At 45.2% G+C, this 17,428-nt stretch overlaps 1 protein-coding gene across 6 annotated transcripts in view; it reads right to left on the bottom strand.

Annotated features, from left to right (window-relative positions):
- LOC140391761 (large ribosomal subunit protein eL31) overlaps positions 1 to 17,428 on the bottom strand; it is a 245,433-nt gene that overhangs the window by 5,841 nt on the left and 222,164 nt on the right. For 3 of the 6 annotated variants that reach the window (XM_072476605.1, XM_072476604.1, XM_072476609.1), the window contains 2 exons: positions 9,296 to 9,402; positions 6,300 to 6,425 (listed from right to left, as the gene is read on the bottom strand). In XM_072476605.1, the coding sequence (XP_072332706.1) occupies positions 6,300 to 6,425; positions 9,296 to 9,402 (233 nt within the window). Of the gene's footprint in view, positions 1 to 6,299; positions 6,426 to 9,105; positions 9,192 to 9,295; positions 9,403 to 9,877; positions 9,897 to 12,235; positions 13,813 to 17,428 lie in introns of those variants that run through there. The other 3 variants (XM_072476610.1, XM_072476607.1, XM_072476608.1) reach the window with 3 other exon arrangements.

Below are 17,428 nucleotides of genomic sequence, written 5' to 3'. Positions count from 1 at the left end.
TGGAGGGCATTAGCTATGAGGAGCGGTTGAATAAACTCGGTTTGTTCTCACTGGAACGAAGGAGGTTGAGGGGAGACCTGATAGAGGTATACAAAATTATGAGGGGCATAGACAGAGTGGATAGTCAGAGGCTTTTCCCCAGGGTAGAGGGGTCAATTACTAGGGGGCATAGGTTTAAGGTGAAAGGGGCAAGGTTTAGAGTAGATGTACGAGGCAAGTTTTTTACGCAGAGGGTAGTGGGTGCCTGGAACTCGCTACCGGTGGAGGTGGTGGAAGCAAGGACGATAGTGACATTTAAGGCATCTTAACAAATACATGAATAGGATGGGAATAGAGGGATACGGACCCAGGAAGTGTAGAAGATTGTGGTTTAGTCGGGCAGCATGGTCGACACGGGCTTGGAGGGCCGAAGGGCCTGTTCCTGTGCTGTACATTTCTTTGTTCTTTGTACCTTCTGCCTGATGGAAGGGTCTGGAAGGAGGCAACGCCTGGGTGAGAGGGATCTCTAATAATGCTGCCTGCCTTCCTGAGGCAGCAGGTGTATACAGATTCAATGTGGGGGTAGCAAGCATGTGTGATATGTTGGGCTGAGCTCACCACACTGCAGCTTCTTCAGATCTTGGACCGAGCAGTTGCCATACCAGGCTGTGATACAGCTGGTTAGGATGTTCTCTATTGCACATCTGTAGAAATTTGAGAGTAGATGGAGTTATGCCAAATTTCTTTAGCTTCCGTAGGAAGTAGAGACGTTGTTGGGCTTTCTTGATTGTTGCATCAACGTGAGTGGACCAGGACAGATTATTGGTGATGGTGACCCCCAGGACCACCCCCAATTCGGAGCCATTGGTGCAAACAGGAGTATGTGTCGTGCTACACTTCCTGATCAGTTCCTTGGCCTTTCCGACATTTAGAGAGGTTGTTTTCGGTACACCATGCAACCAAGTGACTTATCTCCCTCCTGTAGTCTGATTCGTCGCTGTTTTAAGATTCGGCCCACCAGTCCAATCATCCGCAAACTTATAGATTGAGTTGGAGTTGAATCTTGCCAGTCATGTGTGTAGAGTGTACAGTAGAGGACTGAGCACACATCCAAGCGGGGCCCTGGTGTTGAGGACTATTGTGGAGGAGGTGCCGTTGCCTATTCTGACAGATTGCGGTCTGTGAGGAAGTCAAGAATTCAGCTGCACAGGGAGGGGTCAAGTTCAGAATTGCAGCTGGTTGTTAGTCTTGTCGGGATAATGGTGTTTGAAGTCAGAGCTGTAGTCGATGAACAGTCTTACATAGATGTCCTTGCTTTTAAAAAAAAAACGTAGCAATTCATTTGTTCCAATTAAGGGGCAATTTAGCGTCGCCAATCCACCTAGCTTGCACATTTTTATGTTGTGAGGGCGAAACCCACGCATACACGGGGAGAATGTGCAAACTCCACATGGACAGTGACTCAGAGCCGGGATCGAACCTGGGACCTCGGCGCCGTGAGGCCGCAGTGCTAACCCAATACGCCACCGTGCTGCCCATCATAGGTGTCCTTGTTGTCGAGGTGTTCCGAGTGTCAATTGCAGAGCCAGGGAGATAGCATCTGCGGTGATAGGCAAACTGCAGTGGATCAAGATTCCGTTTACCATCTATGGGAATGGATATAGAAGCACAAGAAAGGCGCAAAATCGATTTACAAGGATATCAAAAATTTAGGGGCACATCTTTCAGGAGAGGTTTCAGCTGGGTCTCCTTTGAAAGAGAAGTTTCTGTTCTCCATTCTCACCAGCAAAACCAGTCAAATGGGAACGGTTAAATTATACATTGTGAGCCCTGCATGCAATGGCTTATTGAATCTGTGCGAGGGGTGGGGGGGGGAATGAAGTGCTGCACGAGCTAGAGTAATTCTCACAAGCTATGGCCGATCTCAGTGGCGTCAGTACTTCTCTTTTCAATTTTGAGATATTCTCAATACAGTGCACACGTCTAAAACACTTGCATTTACAGTGCAGTTCACAATCCCAGGGTGACCAAAATCACTTTGGGTCGCAAGTGTTGTGGGAACAATTGCAGCCAAAATGTTTAAATTATTTTTTTCAGGTTGTGGGCTTCGCTGGCTAGGCCAGCATTTGTTGTCCATCCCCAATTCCTCTTAAGGTGATGGCGAGCTGCCTTCTTGAACTGCTGCAGGCTACATGGTATAGACACATCCACTGTGCTATTGACCCAGTGACAGTGAAAGAACAATATATTTCCAAGTCAGGGTGGAGAACGACTTGATGGGGAACTTCCAGGTGGTGGTGTTTAAATGTATCTGCTGCCCTTGCCCTCTAATGGCAGTGGCTGTGGGCTTGAAAGGTGCCGCCTAAGGAGCCTTGCTGAGTTTCTGCAGTGCGTCTCGTAGATGGTACACACTGCTGCCACTGTGTGTCAGCGGTGGAGGGAGTGAATGGATATTGTCCAGATCTTACACATGGACTGCTTCAGTGTCAGAGGAGTTACGAATGGTGTCAAACATTGTGCAGTCATTTGTAAACATCCCCTCATCTGACCTTATGTTGGAAGGTCATTGATGGAGCAGCTGAAGATTGTTGGGCGTAGAACACTACCCTGAAAAAGTCCTGCAGTGATGTGTGACTGAGATGACTCACCTCCACAACCATCTTCAGTTGTGCTACCTTCTATCAATGGAGAGATTTCCTCCCGATTCCAGTTTTGCTAGTGCTCCTTGAGCACAAGGGCAGTTACTCTCACCTCATCCCTGGAGTTCAGCTCTTGTGTCCATGTTTGAACCAACACTGTAATGAGGTCAGGAGCTGAATGACCTTGGTGGAACACAAACTGAGCAGTGAGCAGGTTAGTGTTATGTGCCGCTTCATAGCACCATTGATGATCCCTTCCGTCACTTTGCTGATGATCGAAAGTAGACCGATAGGACAGTAATTGGTCAGGTTGGATTTCTCCTGCTTTTTATGTTCAGAACATACCTGGGCTATTTTCCACATTGCTGGGTAGATGCCAGTATTGTAGCTGTACCAGAACAGCGTGGCTCAGCGTGCAGATAGTTCAGCACAAGTCTTCACTACTATTGCCAGAATATTGTCAGGGCCCATAGCCGTTGCTGTATCCAGTGCTTTCAGCTGTTTCTTGATATCACATGGGATGACTCGAATTGGTTGAAAACTGGCACCTGTGATGCTGGAGCCTTCAGGAGGCCAAGATGGACCATCCACACGGCACTTCTGAAGATTATTGCTGATGCTTCAGCTTCTTTTGCACTAATGTGCTGGGCTCCATCAATGAGGACGGTGATATTTGTTGTGAGTTGTTTAATTGTCCACCACCATTAGCTGTGTCTATCTCTTGCTTATATTGTTTGGCATACAAGGAGTCCTGTGTTGTAGCTTCACTGGGTTGACATCTCATTTTTCGTTATGCCTGGTGCCGCTTGTGGAATGCCCTCCCGCACTCTTCATTGAACCAGGATTGAGCACCTGGCTTAGTGGTAATGGTAGAGTGGGGGATATGCCGTGCCATGAGGTTAGATTGTGGCCGAGTATAATTCTGCTGCTGCTAATGGCTTCACTGATGCTGAAACCTGTTCCATTTAGCACGATGATAGTGCCACATAACACGATGGAGGGTATCCTTGGGATTTCATTTCCACAAGGACTGCATGGTGGTCACTCCTACCAATACTGCTATGGATAGATGCATCTGCGGCAGGCAGGTTGGTGAGAATGAGATCTAGTATGTTGGTTTCCTTACCACCTAACAGACCTAGTCGCACACAAGCAGCTCCCCTAATTAGCCATGAGATAATAAATCTGTTGAACGATGATAGATAAATATTGTCAAAGACATTCGGGTTAAAACTGCCACTCATTTCTGGACAAACATCACAGGATGCTTTACGTCCACTTCAGAAAGCAGATAATTAGTGTCACATGCGTACTGCATATGTAAAGGGAGTAGACAAAAGATGCAAAACTACGCAGAGATAGTTTGGGGGGTAGCACAGTTGCTTTATTGCTCCAGGGTGCCAGGTTCGATTCCCAGCTTGGGTCACTGCCTGTGCGGAGTCTGCACGTTCTCCCAGTGTCTGCGTGGGATTCCTCCTGGTGCTCCGGCTTCCTCCCAGTCCAAAGATGTGATTAGGTGGACATGCCATGCTAAATTGGCCTTAAGTGTCCAAAAAGGTTGGGTGGGGTTACTGGGATAGGGTGCTCTTTCCAAGGGCTGGTGCACTCGATTGGCCTGCTTTTGCAGTGTGGATTCTATGATTCCAGTTAGCAAGGTGCAGGACAGACAGAAGGAGAAAGCAGTTTCTTTTGAAAATGGCCCTGACCTCACATTGCATTGTTGCCTGAAGCAATTTTTGCATTTCCGGCCAATAAGGGGTTGGGCATTCCTGAGAGTCCAGGGCCATTAAGAGTCCTTCCAGCCTTAATGGATCATCTGCTCTGGCAGCATAGGTAGGAACTGCAGATGGAGGTAAGACTTATCACCAGGAGGCAACCTCCATACATCAGTTGGGATGTGGCTCCACTTAGGAGTCCAACTGTCAGCTGGAAAATTCCAGTTAGCGTCTCTCTGGTGCCTTGAGCCTTAATTGGCTACCTGACATTTGTAACATTCAAAAAGCACTTGGATAAATACCGAATGGGGAAAATTTTGTTGAGTCATGGGGGGAAAGCAGAGACATGGGTTTAAACTGTATGGCTTTTTCATAGATGGGACAGGTACAATTAACTCTTTCGGTGCCATATCATTAGGACAATTGTTGCCAATATGACACTACAAAAAGGAAGGCGCAAAGGCTTTTCCCAATAAAAAGTAACTGTTACATTATGTCATGATCAATGTATGATTGTAGAATACCTGCAGTCCTAGATTGGTTCAACTTGGCTCAAAAGTACAGTCATTAAACGAATAGTCAACCATAGAGGTGAATGCGCATGTGTCCAAGTAATACCTCCTCGAAGCAGGATTCGTAATTGGAATGAAAGGAGGAATCATCACCAGGGACTTACAACCTTATCAACTAAGCGATATCTTGATCACAGGCCAGTGATCTCATGAAAACTGGAATCATTAATTTTTACAAAAAAAAAGGTTGTTGAAATGTAAAACCATTGTCACGCTAGCTGTAAAAATTACATCTTTTGACAGTGTGAAATCCCATTAAACATCTAAAAAAATTTTTAAGCGTTCCCAATTATTTTCATGTTGAAGGCGGAGCTGTAGTCGTGAACAGTCTTACATAGGTGTCCTTGCTTTTTAAAAAAACAACTTAAAGAGTACCCATTTATTTTTTTTCTAATTAAGGGGCAATTTAGCATGGCCAATCCACCTAACCTGCACATCTTTGGGTTTGTGGGGGTGAACCCACGCAGACACGGGGAAAATGTGCAAAACTCCACACGGAGTGTGAACCAGGCCGGGATTCGAACCCAGGGCCTCAGTCCCAGTGCTAACCACTGTGCCACCATACTGCCCATCCCATTAAACATTTTGATCAACACAAACATTCAAATCCAAAACAGTCAACCAAACTTAAATTGCATGTTTCCGTCTGATTAAAAGCGGAAACATTGAGCGGCATGGTGGCGCAGTGGTTAGCACTGCTGTCTTCCGGCGCTAAGGACCCGGGTTCAATCCTGACCCCGGGTCACTGTCCGTGTGCAGTTTGCACATTTTCGCCTGGTCTGCATGGCTCTCACCCCACAACCCAGGGTAGATGGATTGGCCACGGTAAATTGCCCCTTAATTGAAAAAAAAAAAGAATTGGGTACTTGAATTTCTACAGCTATTTTTATGCTAGAATATCCTAATGATACATGCCAGAAAAGGCAACAGCCAACTGCAACACAGTCCAAGATCTCATGAATTTTTGACCCTGGTGAGACAAACAATTAGATGTTATACTGAAGTGCCAGTGGACAGATTTCCACAGTCCAACCCAATTTTAAATGTAAGCCTCTGCATAGAGCGAGAAAGTGTAGGAACAACTGTTGATCTATCAAGCAGTTTCATATGCCTTAAAATATTTGGTCTGATTTTCACCTTTGATAAAACCAGCAAGACAAGTAAAAAGTAACCAGCAATACAGGAAATGAAAACTCCTGAACTGTCCTCAAGTCCTTTCACACGATAAAAATCTTTCATGCCCATCATTTGACTGTACAGCAAGAACAGGACATATTATCAAACTGGTTCTTGAAGCTATGGGAAGAGTTTGGAAATACAAGTAACTGGTTTGCGTAGTCCAGCTGTCTTGAGACTGTACTAAAGAACAATTAAATTTACTTTCAGTTACATACCTTACACCTTTGGCCCAAACAGCCTTGTTCAAACGAGTATCAATGCGGACATCTGGCGTGCCCATCTCCTTCACTGCAAATTTACGGATCTCCTTAATGGCACGGGGAGCACGTCTCTTAAAACCCCTTGAAAAGAATTCCAAGTTATTACTTTTGTCAATGGGTGTTTACAATGCATAGAATCATAGAATTTACAGTGCAGAAGGAGGCCATTCGGCCCATCGAGTCTGCACCGGCTCTTGGAAAGAGCACCCCACCCAAGGTCCACACCTCCACCCTATCCCCATAACCCAGTAACCCCACCCAACACTAAGGGCAATTTTGGACACTATGGGCAATTTAGCATGGCCAATCCACCTAACCCGCACATCTTTGGACTGTGGGAGGAAACCAGAGCACCCGGAGGAAACCCACGCACACACGGGGAGGATGTGCAGACTCCGCACAGACAGTGACCCAAGCCGGAATCGAACCTGGGACCCTGGAGCTGTGAAGCATTTGTGCTATCCGCAATGCTACCGTGCTGCCCCAATGCAGACCATGCAGACCATGTTAAATCCCAACACACACATTGCAATCATACCAAATTGGGTTTATAAAAAGCTACCCCAAAAGTAAATTTTGTACTTCTATTCGGAGAAATCTTTGTTGCCGTCCTCTTTCATTTAGTTTTTAAAAATAAATTTAGAGTACCGAATTCATTTTTTCCAATTAACGGGCAACTTAGACTGGCCAATCCACCTAACCTGCACATCTTTGGGTGTGGGGGCAAAACCCATGCAAACACAGGGAGAATGTGCAAACTCCACACGAACGATGACCCAGAGCCGCGATTGAACCTGGGACCTCAGCACAGTGAGGCAGCAATGCTGACCACTGCGCTACCCGCCATCCTCTTTTATGAAGAACTTCTGAGGTTACCGTAGTAGATGAAAAACAGGCAGAAGTCTATTGATGGTTCTTTTCATAACTAGACTGTTGAGATGAAATTAGTCGATTCCAGGTTTGATTATTAATACTGTCAAGTCAGCTAATCTTAGCAGAGGGCCAGTACAATCAATCTTAATGGCGTAATCACCCCCCGATATGCAAACAATCCCAGCTCACAATTTCAATATGCCTTGCTGCTGTTAATGGTAGCAGGGGAAAAACCACTGATTAAACATTAGGACAACTGAAGCCACCTACTTCTTCATCACCTCCAGTGAAACTGTGTTTCCTTGATGTAGTCAGGCTGAGTCAGCTTGCTCATAACCTTAGTGTCCTACATGAACAGTCTTACCCCCCTCTCTGTCTCTTAATTGTCTACAATCACCTTGGGAAGCTTGCATCACTCAAGTTCTGGGCTATTGTAGATCCCATTAACTTCACCCACAATTGTTGATTGTGCCTTTAACCCGAGCCATAAGGTTTTGCTGCAGCTTTATAAAACAAACCCTGGTTCAACCATACTTGGAATATTGTGTCCAGTTCTGGTCGCCTCATTATAGGAAAGATGTGGATGCTTTGGAGAGGGTGCAGAGGAGATTTACCAGGATGCTGACAGGACTGGAGGGCATGACTTATGAAGAAAGGTTGAGGGAGCTAGGGCTTTTCTCACTGGAGCGAAGAAGGAAGAGAGGTGACTTGATAAAGGTGTACAAGGTGATGAGAGACTTGCATAGAGTGGATAGTTGGAGACTTCTCCCCAGGGCAGAAATGGTTGTCATGAGAGGATATCATTTTAAGATGATTGGAGGAAGGTATTGGGGAGATGTCAGGGGTCGAATCTTTACACAGAGTGCGTGGAATGTACTGCCAGCAGAGGTGGTGGTGTCAGTCATTAGGGACATTTAAGCGAATCTTGGACAGCAGTAAATTGAAGGGGTGTAGATTAGGTTGATCTTAGATTAGGATAAATGGTCGGCACATAGAACGATACAGCGCAGTACAGGCCCTTCGGCCCACGATGTTGCACCGACATGGGAAGTCAATAAACAAAAGCCATCTAACCTACACTATGCCATTATCACCCATATGCTTATCCAATAAACTTTTAAATGCCCTCAATGTTGGCGAGTTCACTACTGTTGCAGGTAGTGCATTCCACGGCCTCACCACTCTTTGCGTAAAGAACCTACCTCTGGCCTCTGTCTATTACCCCTTAGTTTAAGGCTACGTCCCCTCGTGCTAGCCATTTCCATCCGCGGGAGAAGGCTCTCACTGTCCACCCTATCTAACCACCTGATCATTTTGTATGCCTCGATTAAGTCTCCTCTTAACCTTCTTCTCTCTAACGAAAACAACCTCAAGTCCATCAGCCTCTCCTCATAAGATTTTCCCTCCACACCAGGCAACATCCTGGCAAATCTCCTCTGCACCCGCTCCAAAGCTTCCACGTCCTTCCTATAATGAGGTGACCAGAACTGTACGCAATACTCCAAATGCGGCCGTACCAGAGTTTTGTACAGCTGCAACATGACCTCATGACTCCGGAACTCAATCCCTCTACCAATAAAGGCCAACACTCCATAGGCCTTCTTCACAACCTTATCAACCTGGGTGGCAACTTTCTGGGATCTGTGTCCATGGACACCGAGATCCCTCTGCTCATCCACACTTCCAAGAACTTTACCATTAGCCAAATATTCCACATTCCTGTTATTCCTTCCAAAGTGAATCACCTCACACTTCTCTACATTAAACTCCATTTGCCACCTCTCAGCCCAGCTCTGCAGCTTATCTATGTCCCTCTGTAACCTGCAACATCCTTCCGCACTGTCGACACCACCGACTTTAGTGTTCGTCTGCAAATTTGCTCACTCACCCTTCCTTCTGCGCCCTCCTCTAGGTCATTTATAAAAATGACAAACAGCAACATCGTGGGCTGAAGGGCCTGTACTGTTCTGTGTTCTTAGAAACAGGATATTGTAATAGGAACTTGCAGGCACAAAAGGTATTTTCTTTTTTTTTGAAAAGCAAATGATATTTTCAAAACAAATGTTCTCTTTACTTACACGCCATGGATGCGCTTGTGAACATTTATTGTATATTCCCTCGTAACCACCTCGTTGATGGCAGAACGGCCCTTTTTCTTCTCTCCACCTTTTTTAGCAGGAGCCATCTGGGAATATGGAAACAATTCAGACCCCGTTAGGTCGGGCCAAATCGAGCAGGTTCACATTCAGCAGGAGCGGATTAAACTCCACTGAATTTACCAGTGAGTCTTTCGCCGAGCTCCAGATCTTTGCTCGATGCTGACCGGAGACCCCGGTCACCGCACAAATGGCGGGACATCCGATTTCCAAACAATCCGAGCCGGTGGCTGTTCTCTATCCGCCGCCCATTAAAATATTATCAGCCAGGGCAGCGGTTCCCCGCACCGGCGCCAACGAGGCGGATATGAAGCCCCAGGGCCCACCCTCCAACATTTAATCAAAATTAAATCCTGACAGCCGGGTCAGGGAGAAGAAATAGACCCGCGAGTAAGTTTCTCTTTATGTATGGATTCGTTCTCCTCGCATTGCACCAGCCGGAGGGCTACAAGTCAACAGGATGGATTCGGGTTGTTTTGACCCACTTCAGCGTCATTTACTCACCTCGACGGGGAAATGTCAGAAAGGAAGGAGCAATGCATTGTGGGCGGCAACTAAGGGCTGGGGTCGAACAAGCGCTTCCGGGGCAGCAGCTCCAAACCTTGCAGGAACTCAGCTTGGGTCTGGGCTGTTGAAATGGAGCAGCGGGAGGTGCTGGCTTCTCTCCATTATTAATAATCATATTATTTTATACAGATACAGGAGCTGACATCAAAACTGTTTCGCAAATTTCACCATGTGTGGCAGAATAATACATTGTTAATTCAGTCCCCTGACTACTGCAATTGATTTAGCATTGAGCTCCTTGTGTATACATGCATAAACAATATACAGCCTAACTTTTGGAATAATATAACCCTCTATACCAATCATTAACGTTTCAAATCCTAACTAAAGAGTAACAATCGACTTTTATAATTACACTGAACACTTTGAGAGTCCTTGGTAGCTTGTTTTATTTTCAAAAACCTGATATATTAAAGGTATGCCTTAAGTGATAGGATGTGCCTCCATCTTGTGGATTTTTTAATGCATCGCTTTCTGATGTGTTGGCACACTGGCGAAGTGCATGTTGCTTCTGGTGTTGAAGGGGTTTTTATGTGCTGTTGCTGATGTGTTACTTGTCAATGTTGCACCAACGCATGTTGGTGATGCTGTTGATGTTATCTTGCTTGATAGTGATGTTGCTGGTGTTCGTGACTATGCTTTACCATCTCAGATGTAGGTCGAATATGGAATCTGTTCCTTCTCATTTGCTTATTGGTTTCATTCTCAATGATGTATGTATGACCTTGAGTCTCTGCTTCAGCAACAACCTTTGCTGTGTTCTATGTTTTCAGGTTGGATCCTGTACATGCAGTTAGTTCCTTCAATAACTCAGGCAAGGATTTGACATGCTTGTTGAAGTGTTGATGGCTTCTACCTGTGCATCAGTGAGTTGTCTTAGTTCATCCTGGTTATTTGGAGGATGCATTTTGCTTGGCAATGTTGTCTTACACTTTCTGCAGTTGATTTCATGTCAGCCTTCAGAGGTGTAGTTCGGAGTGACAATAAGGCAAGGTTTGGGCCTTCTTTTCTCTCTTGGTATTTCATGAGGATTCTCGTGATAGTCTGGATAAAAGAATACAGGAATAGGCCCTTTGGCCCTCCAAGCCCTTGCCGGCCACGATACCAACCTTTGCCAAAACCCTTAGCACGTCTTTGTGCCGTATCCCTCTATACCCATCCTATCCATGTGTTTGTCAAGATGCCTTTTGAATGGGGTTAATGTATCTGCTTCCACAACCTCCCCTGGCAACACGTTCCAGGTACTCACCATCCTCTGCATAAAAAACCTGCCTCGCACATCTCCTTTAAACTTTGCCCCACAGACCTTAAACCTATGCCCCCTGGTGACTGACCCCTCCAGCCTGGGAAAGAGTGCCTGCCATCCACTCTATCCATGCCCCTCAATCTTGTAGACCTCTATCAGGTCACCTCTCAACCTCCGTCTTTCTAATGAAAACAGTACATGTCTATTCAGCCTCACCACATAACTAACACCCTCCAGACCAGGCAACATCCTGGTAAACCTCTGCACCCTCTCAAAAGCCTCCACAACCTTCTGGTAGTGTGGCAACCAGAATTGTGCACAATATTCCAAGTGCGGCCTTACCAAGGTTCTATACAACTGTAGCATGATTTGCCAGTTTTTATACTCGATGCCCCGTCCAATGAAGGCAAGCATTCCGTATGCTTTCTTGACGACCTTGTCCACTTGTGTTGCCACCTTCAAAGATTTATGGACATGCACGCCCAGAACTCTCTGACTTTCTGTATTCCTAAGAGGATGTGTCTTTCCATAAACCTATGTTCTCTTGGGACATGTGATGATTAGGCGATGATGTTGAACCCATACAAATTCCTAAAGCTTCCTGGAGGTGAATTGGATTCTATTTTCACACATTACTCTTTCAGAAATCCCTTGTTCAGCAAATAGAACTCATACTGCTGAGATGATTGTTGTAGCTCCCAAATCTTTCAGCTTTCTGATAAAAGGGAACATTGAGAAATCATTTGCTTTGAGATGTTGTTTTTCATTTTGTGTGAATAAATTGGCTCCCACAGTTTGCCTTGGTCAGAGTGGTACTCCAGGAGCCACCACCTCCTCCTCTTCCTGCTGTGCATTTTTATACTTCTGACATTGGGGCCATTGTAACTACATGCATAACTCATTCCCAGAATTGCACGATATTTTTGTCTGCACTTCTGCCTTGAGCCTTGATTGCCTGTGAATCTGGAGCCCAAGCATATAAGAAATTCCAAGACACTGTATATTTGTGAAGAACATAGGTGTGAAGGTATACAACTTACACTGTAGGATGTATTTCAATGAATTCTACTATTTATTACAAACCGTCACTGACAAAAAAAACAAATATGAAATGGATTGATGCATTTTATACAAAATTAGACTAAAATCCACTTTTGTTGCAAATAATCATTTGTACAGAAACTCATATATTACAATATTTTATGTTAGACAGTTCCTCCCTCACTTTTTATTTTGAGATTTTTATGTAACAAATGCAGCCTTAATAAAACCTACAAATCAGAAAAAGTGCATGTCTCTGAAAATCATACAACAAAGTAAACAGTTTTCTTTTAAACACCCAGTGTTGTAGAACTGATCGTTTCCATTAATGATTGTTCTATTAAAGCTGAAATGAAGAACATTCCATAGGACTGGAAAGATTTGGTCAAAATATGTGTCCTTGAGGGGGCCTAATAGCACACTAGCTGTTAGGTTGTCAGAAAAGTGCCAATTTTGCGATTTAGCACAGGAAATCGTAAAAGATATGTTGAGTACTTAATAGGAACAAGGTTACATTGCAAACATAAAAGCGATATTTGTGCAAAAAGCCAAGTGCATCTTTCTGAGTTTATCATCATGCTTAAATCTCTTTATGATGTGTCATAGAATCATAACAACAAAGTAAGAGGCCATTCATCCCATCGAGCCTATGCCAGCACTCTGTAGAGCAATTCAGCCAGTCCCATTCCCTTGCTATATTCCCCTAGTCCTGCAAGCTTATTTGCTTGCCGTAGATTGATAACAGCAAATTCAGATAGGGTAAAAGGAATCAGAGGCCAGCTTGTTACATCTGTACATGTAAGGGGTAATTTCCTGACTTTATACTTTTGATGGGGAAGAGTGCACACTGAAAATTCTGGAACACAATGCCCATGGCTTTCTGACCATTTAAATTAATGGCTGGAAAATCATATGAAGGGCACCAGGATTTTTGAAATATGGTGCTGACAGGCAAGCCTTCTTCAGCTGTACAATGTTAGAAAATTTACTGCAATTATGTATGAAAAAAACCTTTGAACTATTTATACTCGGATCATGCTAATGAGTTATATAACAAACTCAATAATCATTTTAAAACATTCATAATGCTGCTGTTGTTTCTATCAATTAACCAGCAGTATATGTGGCTTCTCATATTCAAATCATCAAAATTTAAAAATTGAGATGAGAACCATTGTATATAACCGTATAAAGCCAAATTGAAGCTTTCAATGTGCCATTCTTCTTCCATTTCCAATGAACAGACATATAATTAAAATATTTTACAATAAATTTTGTGAAGCTTTATATTTTAATACATCTCATTTGTACCATGCTATGGAAATAGTAAAAGTATGGCTCATTAACTGCCAATTATTAAAGCAAAAGGTGAATATTGCTTTTACAAAAGATTTTATAATCTATCCTTCTTCATCACTGAAAGGCTACTGGGTGAGTTAAACATTTACGATTCAGAGAGGCGCTGTACATGTGGTCTTTGCTGAGATTGTTGCTGGTATCCCAGAATGTCCTGTTGCTGTGGATACGAAGGAGGGAGGAGTAGCAGCTCTGGTTGTTCAGCTTGCAAAGAAGATGTCTGTGCCTGCTGAAAATTTAAAACATATTCTTCAATTCATTATATTTACTTAATATGAAGTCAACGCATTTTATAACTATATATAAAAGTCTTGTGATTAGTACACCATCACTGGGTGCATGGTCCTAACGTCAGTGCATCATAGAGTGTAAAAGTAGGGAATTTGGTGAGTGGGAATATGGTGCAGAAAGGGAAGGAGGCAATTCTTTTGCCTTCAATATTTGTGTTACAGGTAAATATAAAATTTACTCTACCAGTAACTTAAACTGGAGGAGTTAATTAGTTAAAAGACTAAAAACTGTTGGCCGGAATTTTCTGTTCCCGTTCATGTCAGGTGGGTTCAGTGATGGGAGCGGAAAATATCACGAAAACCTCAAAGTCACATTTTTTCTTTATATACACACACGTGTTGATTGTGTCCTCCTCCCGTCCGTGGCAGGGCACATTTCCTAATGTTCAATATCAGGAACACCATGATAATAAATTATGGGCTGGATTCTTCTGCCCCGCCCACCGCAAGAACGTCATAGGCGAGACGCGGACAATGGAGAACTCCATTAACCTCGGGAGGGATTCTCCGGTCACTGGGCGGACGCGGCCAGAGAATCCCACCCTATGTCTCTGAAGGCATGCACCTGGCAAGCAGACCTCCTGGGAGGCTTAGGTGGGCAGCGGCCGGGGGATGGGGTGCGTTAGTGCCCGGGCATCTCTGCGAATCAGAGGCCATCCTGTGACATGAACTATTTTTCCCAGAGTGCTATACTATATGATGGAGAAAGCCACCATTATCATTAGTGGCTTCCACAATGCATTTCCTGCCCAACATCATGCTTTGTTGATATTGCAAAAAATCACATCCATAAATCAAGTTAATTATTGGAAATGGCTGCGCCGAAGATGATTCCACCACTTCAACCATTAAATTCTGCCCATTGTCTTCAGTTTTCTGAACAAACTCTGTTCCCTAGCTATCTATTCCATTCCTCGCCCTGCCAACTCTGTCAGGCTGAACTGATTGTCTGCTACATGATGTCAGGTATGACACAAAGATAGTCCTGACCACGTAACGGTTCCAACACCAAGACCACCTATTTTCATCTCTGTCTCATCTTTTGACAGCACACAGACTCATCAATTAAGCTGGAGTTGAGCAAGTAAATAAATGGAGGCAGCCTGCTGGTGGCGTAGCCACTTAAAATGGCCAACTCCCGATTCAAAATGGCGAACAGCAAAGGCTGATGGGAAAGTCAGCCAACAGGACAAAAACCTCTGTATTTACCTCTGGAAAGGCCAGACAATATCGATATCAGAAACCATCAGCATAACAAAACACCAGCCGTCTGCATACTAATGAGCAATCCCCAGGGACAATAAGCAACATTTAGACACACAAAGCAAAACCAGACTCTTCGGCACCAGCAGAAGTCTACACAAAAGGAGGTGAACGACCACCTCAAGACCGCCCATCGATCAGGGAACCGCTCCAGAATTGGAGAAAATCAAACCAAGCGATTGGGACAAAGTCCAATCACTTGGGACCAGGTACAGGGTCCGCCCCAAAAGGCGGGAAGCCCCTGGGAACTATAGGAATTGAGCCCCAAGTTCAAATCTCTCTCTTCCTCTTCTCTTCAGCTCTTCACCACTGCTTCTCCAGCTCTTCACTCTTCAGCAGCTGGTCGAAACTGTAAGTCTTACTTCAACGCTCGCTACGAGATAGGCGCTCCTAGCTATCAATCTGTACCAACTTCGAATCCCGCCGGCTCAGAACCCGAACTAAAGGCCATTTCTTTCCCTGACCTGGTGGGCCAGTTCCAAGTTAAGTATAGGCCTGTTAATTGTAGAAGTAGCTTAAACGTAGAATTTGTGCATGAGTAGTGATTACTGTGTATAATAAATGTGCTTTGATTTAAATCTTACTAATCGGTGTATTGGATTATTGATCATTACTCGGACTTGAACCACGTGGCGGTATCATAAAGATACCTAGCGACTCGAGCAAAGGTGATAAAACAGAGCAATTAAACTAAGGCAAAGTTAGCAACAGTGGCAGGCCAGGAGACAACTGGTGTCTCCCCTTAAGTACCCCAGTATGGAGCCATTGGGATGGGAAGGCCACAGCCATGGCTGCAAACCACCATGTGGAGGAATTCTCTCACTTTACCCCCTAAATGCGATGCTGGGGAACCCGGAGGTTATGGGCCATTATCATATAATTCCGGGTTTGACACTGTAGCATCTGCGCACGATGTATCCTCCCCTGCCAGCAGCATGCCGTTACTCCGGTGTGAATCACTATTGAGTTTCAAAAACAAAATTCAGTTGCGATGACCATGCCGGGGATGCACAGTGAGATATAGCCCTTGCACTGCCCCCTGGCATCCTGGCACTACTCATTGCCAACCTGGCAATGCCAAGTGAGGTTGGAGACGCAATGCGTGTTAGTGGTGGGGTTGTGCCAGTATTGGGGTGGGGGGCCCTAGGCCTGTGGAGGGCGTTTGGACCGTAGAAGGGACGTTGGGCATGGGCCTGTGACAGTAATGAGAAGGGGAGACGGCGGCAGTGATGAGGAGGGAGGCTGTTGCCAGTGATGAGGAGGGGGTGAAGTGCGGGGAAGGATATGTCATGCGCAGATGCTACAGTGCCAAACCCGGATGAACTGGAAATCCCTCTAGGTAGTTCCCCCATAAGGGTTTACTTGGCAATTGCCCTAAAGGGCTAACGTCCTCTGGAAAATTGCACTGGGCTGGAAACCATCCAACAGAAGTGATTTAAATTGTTAAGTTCAGATTGTTCTGGGGGCAGAACGGTGGCACAATGGTTAGCATTGCTGCCTCACAGTGCTGAGGCCCCAGGTTCGATCCCGGCTCTGGGTCACTGTCCGTGTGGAGTTTGCACATTCTCCCCATGTTTGCATGAGTTTCGCCCCCACAACCCAAAGATGTGCAGTGTAGGTGACCAATCGGTCATGCTAAATTGCCCCTTAATTGGAAAAAATGAATTGGGTACTCGAAATCTTTTTTCAAAACTTCAGATTGTTCTGCCAGTTTTACCATGATAGTTTCAGAGTCAGAAGAAACTATTGAAAAACCCAACCAAGGGCGGCACGTGGTACAGAGGTTAGCACTGGGACAACGGTGCTGAGGACCCGGGTTCACATCCCGGCCCTATTCACTGTCCGTGTGGAGTTTGCACATTCTCCCTGTGTCTACGTGGGTCTCCCCCAACAACCCAAAGATGTGCAGGTTAAGTGGATTGCCCAGGCTAAATTGCCCCTCAATTGGAAAAAAAATAATTGGGTACTCTAAATTAAAAAAAACAGACCAGCCTCGCACGGGACACCCTGCACAAACACTACCCCCAGGGGACCTACCACACCCCTCTGCAATCCTATGCAACGCCCTCCCACCCCTCAGACTGATACACCCCCTCCCCCCCTCTGGGACTTACCCTCCTCCCTCCATCTGGGACTTACTCCCTCCCTCCCAAAAGTAACCCCACCCTGCCTCCCTCCTGGATTTATCCCCCTCCCTTCCTCCAGGAGTGACAACCCCTCCCTCCCTCCCAGACTGACCCCCTTCCCAAACTGACCTCTTGTCCATCCTGGACTGACCCCCCCCTCTCTCTC

This window comes from Scyliorhinus torazame, chromosome 15, assembly GCF_047496885.1.
Source record: "Scyliorhinus torazame isolate Kashiwa2021f chromosome 15, sScyTor2.1, whole genome shotgun sequence".
In the NCBI taxonomy this organism is placed as follows: domain Eukaryota; kingdom Metazoa; phylum Chordata; class Chondrichthyes; order Carcharhiniformes; family Scyliorhinidae; genus Scyliorhinus; species Scyliorhinus torazame.
Note: the sequence above shows the minus strand (reverse complement) of the source record. Positions and strands in the feature narration are given on the sequence as shown.